The 13,586-nt window shown below is 39.7% G+C and overlaps 1 protein-coding gene across 1 annotated transcript in view; it reads right to left on the bottom strand.

Annotated features, from left to right (window-relative positions):
• TYR (tyrosinase) overlaps positions 1–2,698 on the bottom strand; it is a 108,997-nt gene extending 106,299 nt beyond the window's left edge. Inside the window, exon 1 of the mRNA XM_027532405.1 lies at positions 1,818–2,698. Within this exon, the coding sequence (XP_027388206.1) occupies positions 1,818–2,636 (819 nt within the window). The 5' untranslated portion in view covers positions 2,637–2,698. The remainder of the gene's footprint in view (positions 1–1,817) is intronic.
• Positions 2,699–13,586: the final 10,888 nt, after the last annotated feature.

Here is a 13,586-nt window from a genome sequence, read left to right as displayed (position 1 = left end):
AATGACAACCCACTCCAGTATTTTTGCCTCAAAAATTTCATGGACAGAGGATGCTGGCAAGCTACAGCCTGTGGGGTCACAAAGAGTTGTACACAACTGAGCACACACACACACAAATACATGTAATTAAATACCAATTAGTATTTGTCTATGAAGCTTCAGTGTGGATGTTGTAACTTTTTGGTAATTTAGATAATCCACCAGTTTTTCTAGGTCAAGACAAGCTGTACAGTTAAGGAAAGCATTATAACTAACTGAAAAATCCCATGTTCAAGCTTAACAGTATTTTAAGCAGTAACAGAGGATGTGAGAGTTAGATGAGTTTTGCACTATATAGATTAAGGTAGGAGGTCTGAAGGCTTATTGAAATAGATTTTTTTGAAGCACATTTTTTCCAGCCTTTCCTGCACAAATACACTCCTTGCTTTTGGTAAATAGCTGACATTAGTGACACCAGATATTACAGTGGCCATTTTCAATGAGTTTCAATAGGTCCATTTGGAAGTTGTAGTAACTTAGTGTGGGGTTTGGGGGGTGGGGGTGGGGGAGGGGGAATGTTTGGGAAGCAGTTCACATTTCAAAATTGCAGAGTTCAGGTGAGAAGGCAAGATTCTTCCCATCTTATTTAAATATTGAGCTTATTTCCATAAAGCATGGCTAGTCAAAAGTGCTGTGTTAGAAATGGTTGGAACACAGGCAGACAAGCATTCCTTCTACCTTATAGTTTTAAAATAATAAATAATTAAAAGCATATTTCTTTTGTTACCTTTTGCCCCTAATCCAAGTGAAAAAATCAGAATAGGAAAAATAGAAATTAAATTTCAAAATAGCGATCTCTTATCCTATACCTCAAAAGTTTACACAGGTTTAGGGAAAATGCTTATTTCTTCTGCATCCTATTTTAAAAAGTGAGTCAGGATGGGTCAGATCCTTTGGCTAAAGATATCATCACAGATAGGTCCTTGGAAATAGTATAGTGTGGTTGTGCAACCAGGCTGCCTGAGAACAAATTTTGTCTCTGCTACTTACTAGCTTTGATATCCTGTACAAGTTACATAATATCTTTAAACCTCAGTTGTTGTTTTTTTTTTAAATCTTTAACATGGGGAAGGTTAGTAAGATTATTAAATGAATTAATGCACAAAACCACTCAGAATAGGGCCTCACACTTGCTAATCGATCAATGAATATTAGCTATTTTCATTGTTTACCTGTTTAAGCCTGAGTATTCATATTTTTTTAAAAGATTTAATCTAAGTAATATTCCCCTAAATTCCTAATGGTAATAATCACTATAGACATTTAGTAAATGATGTCTTCCCAGGACCCTCCTTTGAATATTCTTATCAATAGGGATCCTGGGATATGGCCAGAGATTTGTATTTTCAATTTATACACTGAATTTTATTGGGAATAAAATTTCAGAAATATTGACCTAAATCATTTTTTTTACTTAATCATCTAAATACTCATTCATCCATTGGTTCAACAAATACTTCATGAGCTCTTACAATTTGCCTGGCATCGTATTATGTGCTAGGAGATAGAGTGATGAACCAGGTACTTTTTATTCATTAGATTTTAGGACCCAAGTACAGGATATTGGACAAAGAACCGCACAAATCTCTATGGAACTGCAATTGTGAAGTGTGCTATAAAGGAAAATTATAAAGTATGTTGAGAGCTTTTGACAGGGGACATTTTCTAGGCTTGGCAGGAGAATAACAGACGGAAAAGGAGGTTTCTGAAGACCTGCCAGAAGAAGTGGTGGCTAAGGTTCTTTTAAGCTTTGATACTGTATGTCCTGCACACCTTACCTGCCAAGAGGAGAAGAAGGATGCTGGGCTGAGTAGATTAGGGTTTGCAGGGTTGCGCCCTCCCATGTACTCATCTGTGCAAACGTCACAGTTTTCTGCATCTCTCCAGTCCCAGTATGGAATCGTGAAGTTCTCATCCCCGGTCAGCTTCTGGATTTCCTGTTCCCACAGCAGCAGGAAGAGTCTATGCCAAGGCAGGAAACCTGGGGCTTCATGAGCAAAATCAATGTCTCTCCAGACTTCAGAGTCCCCAAGCAGCGTGTCCCTTGACACATAATAATGCATCCAGACAAAGAGGTCGTAAACACTGACGTCATTAAACAGGGGTGTTGTTCCATGATTCATTTGGCCATAGGTGCCCGTGGGGATGACGTAGTCTGGGCTGGTGGTATGTTTTGCCAAAGTGAGATAGGCAAGAAACTTGTTCTTCTCTGGGACACTCAAATCAAAGATGTTTCTTCTCACCAAAAGTCGCCTTTCTGTGCAGCGGGGTCCCCTAAATCCAAACTTACAACTTCCGCAATTGAATCCCATGAAGTTGCTAAAGCACTGGCAGGTTCTGTTATAAAAGATGGAGGGCCAAGACTCGCGGTCGTCCACCCCCGTGAAGGGGAACTGAGGTCCGAGTGGTGCCGTGGACAGAATGACGTCCTGGCAGGAGCCCCTGCCTGAGAGCCGGCCACAGGGGCTCCCATCGCCCGCCCAGGGCGGGCAGCACTCCTTCTCCGTCAGGCTCTTGGAGGAGGCACAGGCTCGAGGGAAGTGGCCAGCGGAGGTTCGGAAACTCCACAGTAGGCAGTACAGGGCAGCCAGGAGCATTCTTCCTCCGGTCCTCACACGGTCTGCCTGAGCTGGTTAATGGAGCCACACTCTTCCCTTTCCAGCTCCCCACTCAGTGACTATCACATGTTTTGGCTAAGATCTATATAATACCACTCCCACCTCCCGCATTAAACCCTCTCAGCCTTTATCTAAGCTTTCATCTTCTGAAAACCACATGACTAACTTTTCTCTGGAGTTGGCATATATCCCATCAGTGGGATAGGCCTATGTTAAAGTCAGAAACACTATTCACCATTAATAGTTTAAGTCTTATGGTTAGAATAATACTAATAATACCATCTGATCTACATAAACCCAGTTAATTGACTATATAACTAGTGATATTTCAATTTGAAAATAAGAAGGCATGCCAGGAATAGAGCCTCTTTATAAGACAATTCAGGTACTGTTAGAGATTTTGGACGTAAGATGGTTTGTTTCTCAAAGACCCTAAATAATAAATAGGCCAAGGCATTGGTAGTATTTGGCTTTGCAGGAAGAGACGTTTTTCAGAGCCTGGAGATTATGTCTTATATTTGAAGCTTATTTATTTTATACAAAGTATCAGAAGATTAAAACTTTTTCTGATACACTTCCAGATTATCTTGATGCCAGTTGCTGCTTGCTGTCTAATTGCTCATTTTCTGAATATTGCTAAGGATATGTCACTTTGATAGCTGGGTCGTCGGCTTTACTTTGGAAACATTTTCTGGCGAATATTTGAAAGAAATCTTCCCAGGTGGCTCAGTGGTAAAGAATCTGTCTGCCAATGCAGAAGAATCAAGAGACATAGGTTCAATCCTTGGCTTGGGAAGATCATCTGGAGGAGGAAATGGCAACCCATTCCAGTATTCCTGCCTGGAAAATCCCTTGGACAGAGGAGCTGGTGGGCTATAGTCCATGGGCTCACAAAGAGACAGACAAGACTGGGCAATTGAAAACACAGCACACATTAGAAAGGAAACTTTTTTATTGAAGTGTAGGTGGTTGTCAATATTTTATTAGTTTCAGGTATACAACATAGTGATTCAATATTTTAGTGTTATACTAAAGTTATTATAAAATATCGGCTATATTACCTGTGCTGCACAATATGTATTTCTGCTTATTTATATATAGTATTATATACATAATAGTTTGTACTTTTCTTATTTTAATGCTTTCACCACCTTGTTTCACCCATAAGTTCTAGAAATCAGTAATTCATTTGAAGTTTTGTTTGCAATTTGGTCTTGCAAAGGAGTTCTCATTGCAGTGAGTGAGCGAATAAGGTCTGATACTTTATTCAACAAATTTTTATTGATCATGCAAATTCTTTCAAGATTTTTTTGTCTCTCTGTGTATAGTGATCTGCTGCTGCTGCTGCTGCTGCTAAGTCGCTTCAGTCGTGTCCGACTCTGTGCGACCCCATAGACGGTAGCTCACCAGGCTCCCCCGTCCCTGGGATTCTCCAGGCAAGAACACTGGAGTGGGTTGCCATTTCCTTCTCCAATGCATGAAAGTGAGAAGTGAAAGTGAAGTCGCTCAGTCGTGTCCGACTCTTAGCGACCCCATGGACTGCAGCCCACCAGGCTCCTCCATCCATGGGATTTTCCAGGCAAGAGTACTGGAGTGGGGTTCCATTGCCTTCTCCAGTACAGTGAGCTAGATAAACTGAAATGCATGGATAGAAATATCATTTTACCACTACACTAGTTTTTAAATGAGTAGTGTGTCGATGTATGGCAAAACCAATACAATATTGAAAAGTAAAAATAATAATAATAATAATAAAGAAAATCAAAACATCAGACTTTTAATGGAGAGACATCTTTGAGAACTGAGGATATAGAAAAGATTGAATAGTTTGAAATAATAATGCAAGAGTTTTTTAATAGAAGTATTCTCTGAGTCAAGCTTTAAAGGATAGGCGTAAGTTGGAAAGACAAATGAGAATGGAGACAATACTTCAGGCAGGGGAAACTGTAGAGAGATGAGAGCTGTATTTTTCATCTGCTGAGTAGGAGCATGAGCTTCATGTATGCACCCACGCCATAGGAATTAAACCTGGGCCCAATCCATGTGCTGTGCTCTGCTTAGTTGCTCAGTCATGTCTGACTCTTTGTGACCCCAGGGACTGTAGACCGCCAGGCTCCTCTGTCCATGGGGATTCTCCAAGCAAGAATACTGGAGTGGGTTGCTACGCCCTCCTCTAGGGGATCTTCCCAACCCAGGGATCGAACCCAGGTCTCCCACATTGCAGGTGGTCTTTACCATCTGAGGCACCAGGGACCCAATCCATGGAGGGGCTTAAAAACTAAGTGGTTTGAACTAAAGTGAGTTGAAGAGCTAGAAGATAAGAGCAGTCAAGTCAAAGTTGTCCCTGTGAGGCTTTTTTTCCTTATCCTGTTCCATACTTAAAGCTAGTGGCCCCTTGAACTTGCAGAACAAGGCAAGAAGGTGAAAACTGAAAAAGCAGCAGGGATGCAGAGAAGGTCATTGCTACATGTGATGCTGGAATGTCAGCCTTTCTGTTCTCTTCCCATTCTGCTTGAGTTTGTCTCGCTATTTAGAAAAAATATTGAGGCCGCCCTACAACTCTCTTGAGACTCAAGTAGCCGTTTTAGGTGGAAGGAAGCAGTGTGTGCATGAGAGGAAGAGAAGAGAAGTTTCCATGGAAATGCTGCCTCTGGCTGGATCAGAAAGTCATCACATGATCTCCACAAGGAGGCTTAATCTTTTTTCTTTTTGCTTTCAGAGCCACAGAGAGACTAACACAAGGCTTCTTGTCCCTGGAAGTCTTGCTTCTATAAGCAAGCATATGTGGCCTTTTATAATTCTATTCCATCTACTTACAGACAGAACTTAACTTTTCATGTTCAATTTAATTAGAAATTTTGCTTTATATCCCCTCCCCACCACCCCTGCATCAGGCTTCCCAGTGAATAACTGAGAAAGCCTCCATCATACCACTGGACTTCTGTGTCTATTCTCCTAAGTCTCTTTTTCATACTCTTCAGAGCATGCTCAGAGGAATTCCTGATGTACTTTGTCCTCTTAATTTCATTTGCAAAACTGATAACCTTAAATTGGTAGACTTCTTTATTAGTCTCAAATATAGGACATTATCTCCTCTGGCCTATTTGTAAAACAGTCTTATTGCTAATACAAAATTCTTTGGAGAAATGTCTATTGGTACAGTCACTATGGAGAACAGCATGTAGGTTGCTTTAAAAACTGAAAATAGAGCTACTATATGATTTAGCAAGTCCACTCCTGGGCATATATTAACAGTAAATCATAATTTGAAAAGATGCATGTACCCCTGTGTTCATTGCAGCACAATTTACTATAGCCAAGACATGGGAGCAATATAAAAATCGATTAACAGATAAATGCATAAAGAAGAAGTGCTTCATATATACAATGGACTATTACTCAATCATAAAAGAGAATGAAATAATGCCTTTTGCAGCAATGTGCATGGACCTAGAGATTGTCATACTAAGTCAGATCAGATCAGATCAGATCAGTCGCTCAGTCGTGTCCAACTCTTTGCGACCCCATGAATCGCAGCACGCCAGGCCTCCCTGTCCATCACCAACTCCCGGAGTTCACTGAGACTCACGTCCATTGAGTCAGTGATGCCATCCAGCCATCTCATCCTCTGTCGTCCCCTTCTCCTCCTGCCCCCAATCCCTCCCAGCATCAGAGTCTTTCCAAATGAGTCAACTCTTCGCATGAGGTGGCCAAAGTACTGGAGTTTCAGCTTTAGCATCATTCCTTCCAAAGAAATCCCAGGGCTGATCGCCTTCAGAATGGACTGGTTGGATCTCCTTGCAGTCCAAGGGACTCTCAAGAGTCTTCTCCAACACCACAGTTCAAAAGCATCAATTCTTTGGCACTCAGCCTTCTTCACAGTCCAACTCTCACATCCATACATGACCACAGGAAAAACCATAGCCTTGACTAGACGAACCTTTGTTGGCAAAGTAATGTCTCTGCTTTTGAATATGCTATCTAGGTTGGTCAGAGAAAGACAAATATCATTTGATATCATTTATATGTAGAATCTAAAAATAAAAAATTATACAAGTGAGCTTACATAAAAAAAAAAACAGAAATAAACTCACAGACATAGAAAACAAAGAGATGATTACCAAAGGGGAAAAGAGGTGGAGAGATAAATTAGGAGCTTGGGATTAACATATACACATTACTATACAAGAAATAGACAACAAGAATCTGTTGTATAGTACAGAGAAAATAATATTTTGTTATTACTTATAAGGGAAAAGAATCTGAAAATTATATATATATATAGACATCATATATAGATAGACAACATAGACAACATCATAAATCAACTATATTTCAATTTTTAAAAAGTGCAAAGTTTTTGTCAAACCCCATCTAGATTGGTTCCTCCTTGAACTCTAGATATACATTTACTAAGTGTCTCCAGTTTACAGAATTTGAAAGTGTTCTGTCCTATCCTGGGAGATTATTGTATGAGTTAACACCTTAGCTAATGTGAGACTATATTAGTCAGAATTAGGGCCTCTGTAAATATTCTGCAATTATTTATGGAGCATCAATTATCAGGCATACTATGAGGAAGGGATACTATGGGAAGCACAATGAAAGGTTTGGTTTCTCATATGAGAGGTTTCTACCCTCATGAAACATGTAGCCTATTAAAATAATATCTTAATTTTAGTAATTTTAATAATATTTATTGGAGAAGGGAATGGCAGCCTACTCAGCATGTTTGCCTGAAGAATCCCAAGAATGAAGGAGCCTGGAGAGTTGCAGTCCATAGGGTCACAAAGAGTTGGACATGACCGACAGACCAAGAACAGCACAGCACAGCATATTTCAAGAGACATCTGAAAGATTAGTAGAAGTCTGTTTGGTGAAGAGAATAATAGGAGTGTAAGCTTTCTAGACCGAGGAAACACAATATGCAGAAGTTCCAACTTGGAAACAGTATGGCATGTTCAAGGATCCTAAGCAGTTAAAGTGGCTATAACCCCCAAAGAGATGTGATGTATGTATAGAAGGTATGTGTGGATGGGGTCATAGTACTTGAAGAATTTGAAGCAGAGTTTTGATGTAATCATGTGCACGTTTAAAATATTTAAACATAAAACTCAAGCTGCTGACGTGAAAACAGATGTAGGGTGGAAGCAAGAGTAAATGTAAAATAATTCCTTGGAGATTATTGGAGTAACCCAGACAATAAATTATGTGGCTTGGACCAGAGTGATGATCCCTGTGATAAAAAGAAGGGAAGGAATTTAAGACACACACAAGTGATGAATTCAAGACGCATGAGAGGTGAAGAGAAAGAGGATCAGGTGTTGACTTCTAGGTTTCTGGTTTGTAGAGGGTAAAATGTTTTTTGTGAATTGAAGATGGTTTCAATTTTAGACATATTGAATTTGAGTGTTTAAGTTTAGTGTAGCTACAAACAACTGTCCTCTCTTTTCTGGTGTTTGCACTGGTAATTCAGCTACTCACAAGTTGTGGCCTAGCCAACTTTGATAGTTTCCTTCACTCTGACCACTTGCCTTTGCTTCTTTATTTGATGATGACTTGAACCTTCTTTCCCAGCATTTTTAGACCCCTCTTCTAAATTTTAACAATAGCTAACATTTATTGAATATAAGTAACATAATTAGTTCAGTTTGAGTAGTTACCATTTTTAAAATAAATGTAACTATGCATATTAAAAAGCAGAGACATTATTTTGCCAACAAAGGTCTGTCTAGTCAAGGCTATGGTTTTTCCAGTAGTCATGTATGGATGTGAAAGTTGGACCATAAACAAAGCTGAGTGCCGAAGAATTGATACTTTTGAACTGTGGTGTTGGAGAAGACTCCTGAGAGTCCCTTGGACTGCAAGGAGATCCAACCAGTCCATCCTAAAGGAGATCAGTCCTGGGTGTTCATTGGAAGGACTAATGCTGAAGCTGAAGCTCCAGTACTTTGGCCACCTGATGCGAAGAACTGACTCATTTGAAAAGACCCTGATGTTGGGAAAGATTGAAGGCAGGAGGAGAAGGGGACGACAGAGAATGAGATGGTTGGATGGCATCACTGACTCAATGGACATGAGCTTGAGTAAACTCCAGGAGTTGGTAATGGACAGGGAGGCCTGGCATGCTGCAGTCCATGGGGTCGCAGAGTTGCACACGACTGAGTGACTGAACTGAACTGATGCAAATAGTTAAATACACTCAAGTTAGGAAAAATAATATAATGAATTAGCACGTACCCATCATCAAGCTTCTTTAACTATCATCTTTCTCTAGGTACTGTTTCTTCAGTCCTATCCACAAAAAAAGCAAAAAATTGTTCAGTGTTTTAAAACTCTCAGATAGCATATATTGCCTGTGATATCTCAGTGAAGATAGTTCACAATTAAGAACTTGAAAATACAAACAGAGAAGTAGTACAACATCTCAGACAGAGAGAACAGTAACTCCTTAATATCATCTGATTTTAAGTTTATGCTCAATTTAATTATATTAAAAGTATTTTTTTCCCAAGATCCAAATAAGGCCTATACATTGCTTTTAGTTGATATATTTCTTAGGCTTTCTTTTTAATCAATGTTTCACTTCTTTTTTTCTTCCAAATAAAATACTTAAGGAAGAAACTAGATTCTCTTCTATAGAATTCTCCACATTTTGAGGTTGACTAATTTTATCCTGTGGCTTCATTTAATGTTTCTTTATTCCATACTTCCTATCACTTCATGAATCAGTTCAGTTCAGTCTCTCAGTCGTGTCCGACTCTTTGCCACCCCATGAATCGCAGCACGCCGGGCCTCCCTGTCCATCAACAACTCCCAGAGTTCACCCAAACTCATGTGCATTGAGTCGGTGATGCCATCCAGCCATCTCATCCTATGTCGTCCCCTTCTCCTCTTGCCCCCAATCCCTCCCAGCATCAGAGTCTTTTCCAGTGAGTCAACTCTTCGCATGAGGTGGCCAAAGTATTGGAGTTTCAGCTTCAGCATCAGTCCTTCCAATGAACACCCAGGACTGATCTCCTTTAGGATGGACTGGTTGGATCTCCTTGCAGTCCAAGGGACTCTCAGGAGTCTTCTCCAACACCACAGTTCAAAAGCATCAATTCTTTGGCACTCAGCTTTCTTTATGGTCCAACTTTCACATCCATACATGACTACTGGAAAAACCATAGCCTTGACTAGACGGAACTTTGTTGGCAAAGTAATGTCCCTGCTTTTGAATATGCTATCTAGGTTGGTCATAACTTTCCTTCCAAGGAGTAGGCGTCTTTTAATTTCATGGCTGCAATCACCATCTGCAGTAATTTTGGAGCCCCCAAAAATAAAGTCTGACACTGTTTCCACTGTTTCCCCATCTATTTCCCATGAAGTGATGGGACCGGATGCCATGATCTTCGTTTTCTGAATGTTGAGCTAAGCCAACTTTTTCACTCTCCACTTTCACTTCATCAAGAAAGAGTCTTTTTAGTTCCTCTTCATTTTCTGCCATAAGGGTGGTGTTATCTGCATATCTGAGGTTATTGATATTTCTCCCAGCAATCTTGATTCCATCTTGTGCTTCTTCCAGCCCAGCTTTTCCCATGATGTACTCTGCATATAAGTTAAATAAGCAGGGTGACAATATACTTCATGAATATTCACTTATAATCTCATATTTTCTATAATTAGGGAATTAGAAATAGGAGATTTGATTAGATTCAAATGCAATTTTGTGTTTATTTTGTTTAGAATGACTTCATATGTGTTTCTGTGGCCTGTTAGTTTAAAGACATCAGAGGAAATGGTTGTCTTATTTTTGCACTGTTAGTTTTTTTTTTAATTTGTTATCAATATTTATTAACTACACATGTGATATCATTGAACAATCAACATTAGGCTTTTTTTTTTCATGTAGATTTTTATTTTAAAATTCCAGCATATTTTTAAATCCCTGATCAGAATATTTTATTTACTTATTTTAATATAAATTTATTTATTTTAATTGGAGGATAATTACTTTACAATATTGTATTGGTTTTGCCATACAACAACATGAATCCATCATGGGTGTACACATGTTCCCCATCCTGAACCCCCCTCCCACTTCCCTCCCTATACCATCCCTCTGGGTCATCCCAGTGCACCAGACCCAGGATCCTGTATCATGCATCAAACCTGGGCTGGTGATTTGTTTCACATATGATATTATACATGTTTCAATGCCATTCTCCCAAATCATCGCACCCTCGCCCTCTCCCACAGAGTCCAAAAGGCTGTTCTATACATCTATGTCTCTTTTGCTGTGTCGCATACAGGGGTATCATTACCATCTTTCTAAATTCCCTATATATGTGTTAGTACTGTATTGGTGTTTTTCTTTCTGGCTTACTTCTATAATAGGCTCCAGTTTCATTCACCTCATTAGAACTGATTCAAATGTATTCTTTTTAATATCTGAGTAATATTCCATTGTGTGTATGTACCACAGCTTTCCTTTCCATTCATCTGCTGATGGACATCTAGGTTGCTTCCATGTCCTGGCTATTATAAACAGTGCTGCGATGAACACTGGGGTACAGATATATCTTTCAATTCTGGTTTCCTTGGTGTGTATGCCCAGCAGTGGGATTGCTGGGTCATATGGCAGTTCTATTTCCAGTTTTTTAAGGAATCTCCACACTGTTCTCCATAGTGGCTGTACTAGTTTGCATTCCCACCAACAGTGTAAGAGGGTTACCTTTTCTCCACACCCTCTCCAGCATTTATTGCTTGTAGACTTTTGGATCGCAGCCATTCTGACTGGCGTGAAATGGTACCTCATTGTCGTTTTGATTTGCATTTCTCTGATAAGGAAGCAACAGTTAGAATTGGACATGGAACAACAAACTGGTTCCAAATAGGAAAAGGAGTTCGTCAAGGCTGTATATTGTCACCCTGTTTATTTAACTTATATGCAGAGTACATCATGAGAAACGCTGGACTGGAAGAAACACAAACTGGAATCAAGATTGCCGGGAGAAATATCAATAACCTCAGATATGCAGATGACACCACCCTTATGGCAGAAAGTGAAGAACTCAAAAGCTTCTTGATGAAAGTGAAAGTGGAGAGTGAAAAAGTTGGCTTAAAGCTCAACATTCAGAAAACGAAGATCATGGCATCCGGTCCCATCACTTCATGGGAAATAGATGGGGAAACAGTGGAAACAGTGTCAGACTTTATTTTGGGGGGCTCCAAAACCACTACAGATGGTGACTGCAGCCATGATTAAAGACGCTTACTCCTTGGAAGGAAAGTTATGACCAACCTAGATAGCATATTCAAAAGCAGAGACATTGCTTTGCTAACAAAGGTTCGTCTAGTCAAGGCTATGGTTTTTCCTGTGGTCATGTATGGATGTGAGCTGGACTGTGAAGAAGGCTGAGCACCGAAGAATTGATGCTTTTGAACTGTGGTGTTGGAGAAGACTCTTGAGAGTCCCTTGGACTGCAAGGAGATCCAACCAGTCCATTCTGAAGGAGATCAGCCCTGGGATTTCTTTGGAAGGAATGATGCTAAAGCTGAAACTCCAGTACTTTGGCCACCTCATGCGAAGAGTTGACTCACTGGAAAAGACTCTGATGCTGGGAGGGATTGGGGGCAGGAGGAGAAGGGGACGACAGAGGATGAGATGGCTGGGTGGCATCACTGACTCAATGGACGTGAGTCTGAGTGAACTCCGGGAGTTGGTGATGGACAGGGAGGCCTGGCGTGCTGAGATTCACGGGGTCGCAAAGAGTTGGACATGACTGAGCGACTGATCTGATCTGATCTGATAATGAGTGATGTTCAGCATATTTTCATGTGTTTGTTAGCCATCTGTATGTCTTCTTTGGAGAAATGTCTGTTTAGTTCTTTGGCCCACTTTTGGATTGCGTCGTTTATTTTTCTGGAATTGAGCTGCAGGAGTTGCTTGTATATTTTTGAGATTAATTCTTTGTCCATTGTTTCATTTGCTATAATTTTCTCCCATTCTGAAGGCTGTCTTTCCACTTTGCTTATAGTTTCCTTTGTTGTGCAGAAGTTTTTAATTTTAATTAGGTCCTATTCATTTATTTTGGTTTTTATTTCCAATATACTCGGAGGTGGGTCATAGAGGATCCTGCTGTGATTTATGTCGGAGAGTGTTTTGCCTATGTTCTCCTCTAGGAGTTTTATAGTTTCTGGTCTTACGTTTAGATCTTTAATCCATTTAGAGTTTATTTTTGTGTATGGTGTTAGAAAGTGTTCTAGTTTCATTCTTTTACAAGTGGTTGACCAGTTTCCCCAGCACAACTTGTTAAAGAGATTGTCTTTTCTCCATTGTATATTTTTGCCTCCTTTGGCAAAGATAAGGTGTCCATAGGTGCATGGATTTATCTCTGGGCTTTCTATTTTGTTCCACTGATCTATATTTCTGTCTTTGTGCCAGTACCGTACTGTCTTGATGACTGTGGCTTTGTAGTAGAGCCTGAAGTCAAGCAGGTTGATTCCTCTACTTCCATTCTTCTTTCTCAAGATAGCTTTGGCTATTCAAAGTTTTATGTATTTCCATACAAATTGTGAAATTATTTGTTCTAGCTCTGTGAAAAATACAGTTGGTAGCTTGATAGGGATTGTGTTGAATCTATAGAATGCTTTGGGTAGTATACTCATTTTCACTATATTGATTCTTCTGATCCATCTATTGGTGTCCTCTTTGATTTCTTCACCAGTGTTTTATAGTTTTCTCTATATAGGTCTTTGTTTCTTTAGGTAGATATAGTCCTAAGTATTTTATTCTTTTCGTTGCAATGGTGAATGGAATTGTTTCCTTAATTTCTCTTTCTATTTTCTCATTATTAGTGTATAGGACTGCAAGGGATTTCTGTGTGTTGATTTTATATCCTGCAACTTTACTATATTCATTGATTAGCTTTGGTAATTTTCCAG

The sequence above is a fragment of the Bos indicus x Bos taurus genome, chromosome 29, assembly GCF_003369695.1.
Source record: "Bos indicus x Bos taurus breed Angus x Brahman F1 hybrid chromosome 29, Bos_hybrid_MaternalHap_v2.0, whole genome shotgun sequence".
NCBI lineage: Eukaryota > Metazoa > Chordata > Mammalia > Artiodactyla > Bovidae > Bos > Bos indicus x Bos taurus.
This window is presented reverse-complemented; position numbering and strand designations above follow the sequence as displayed.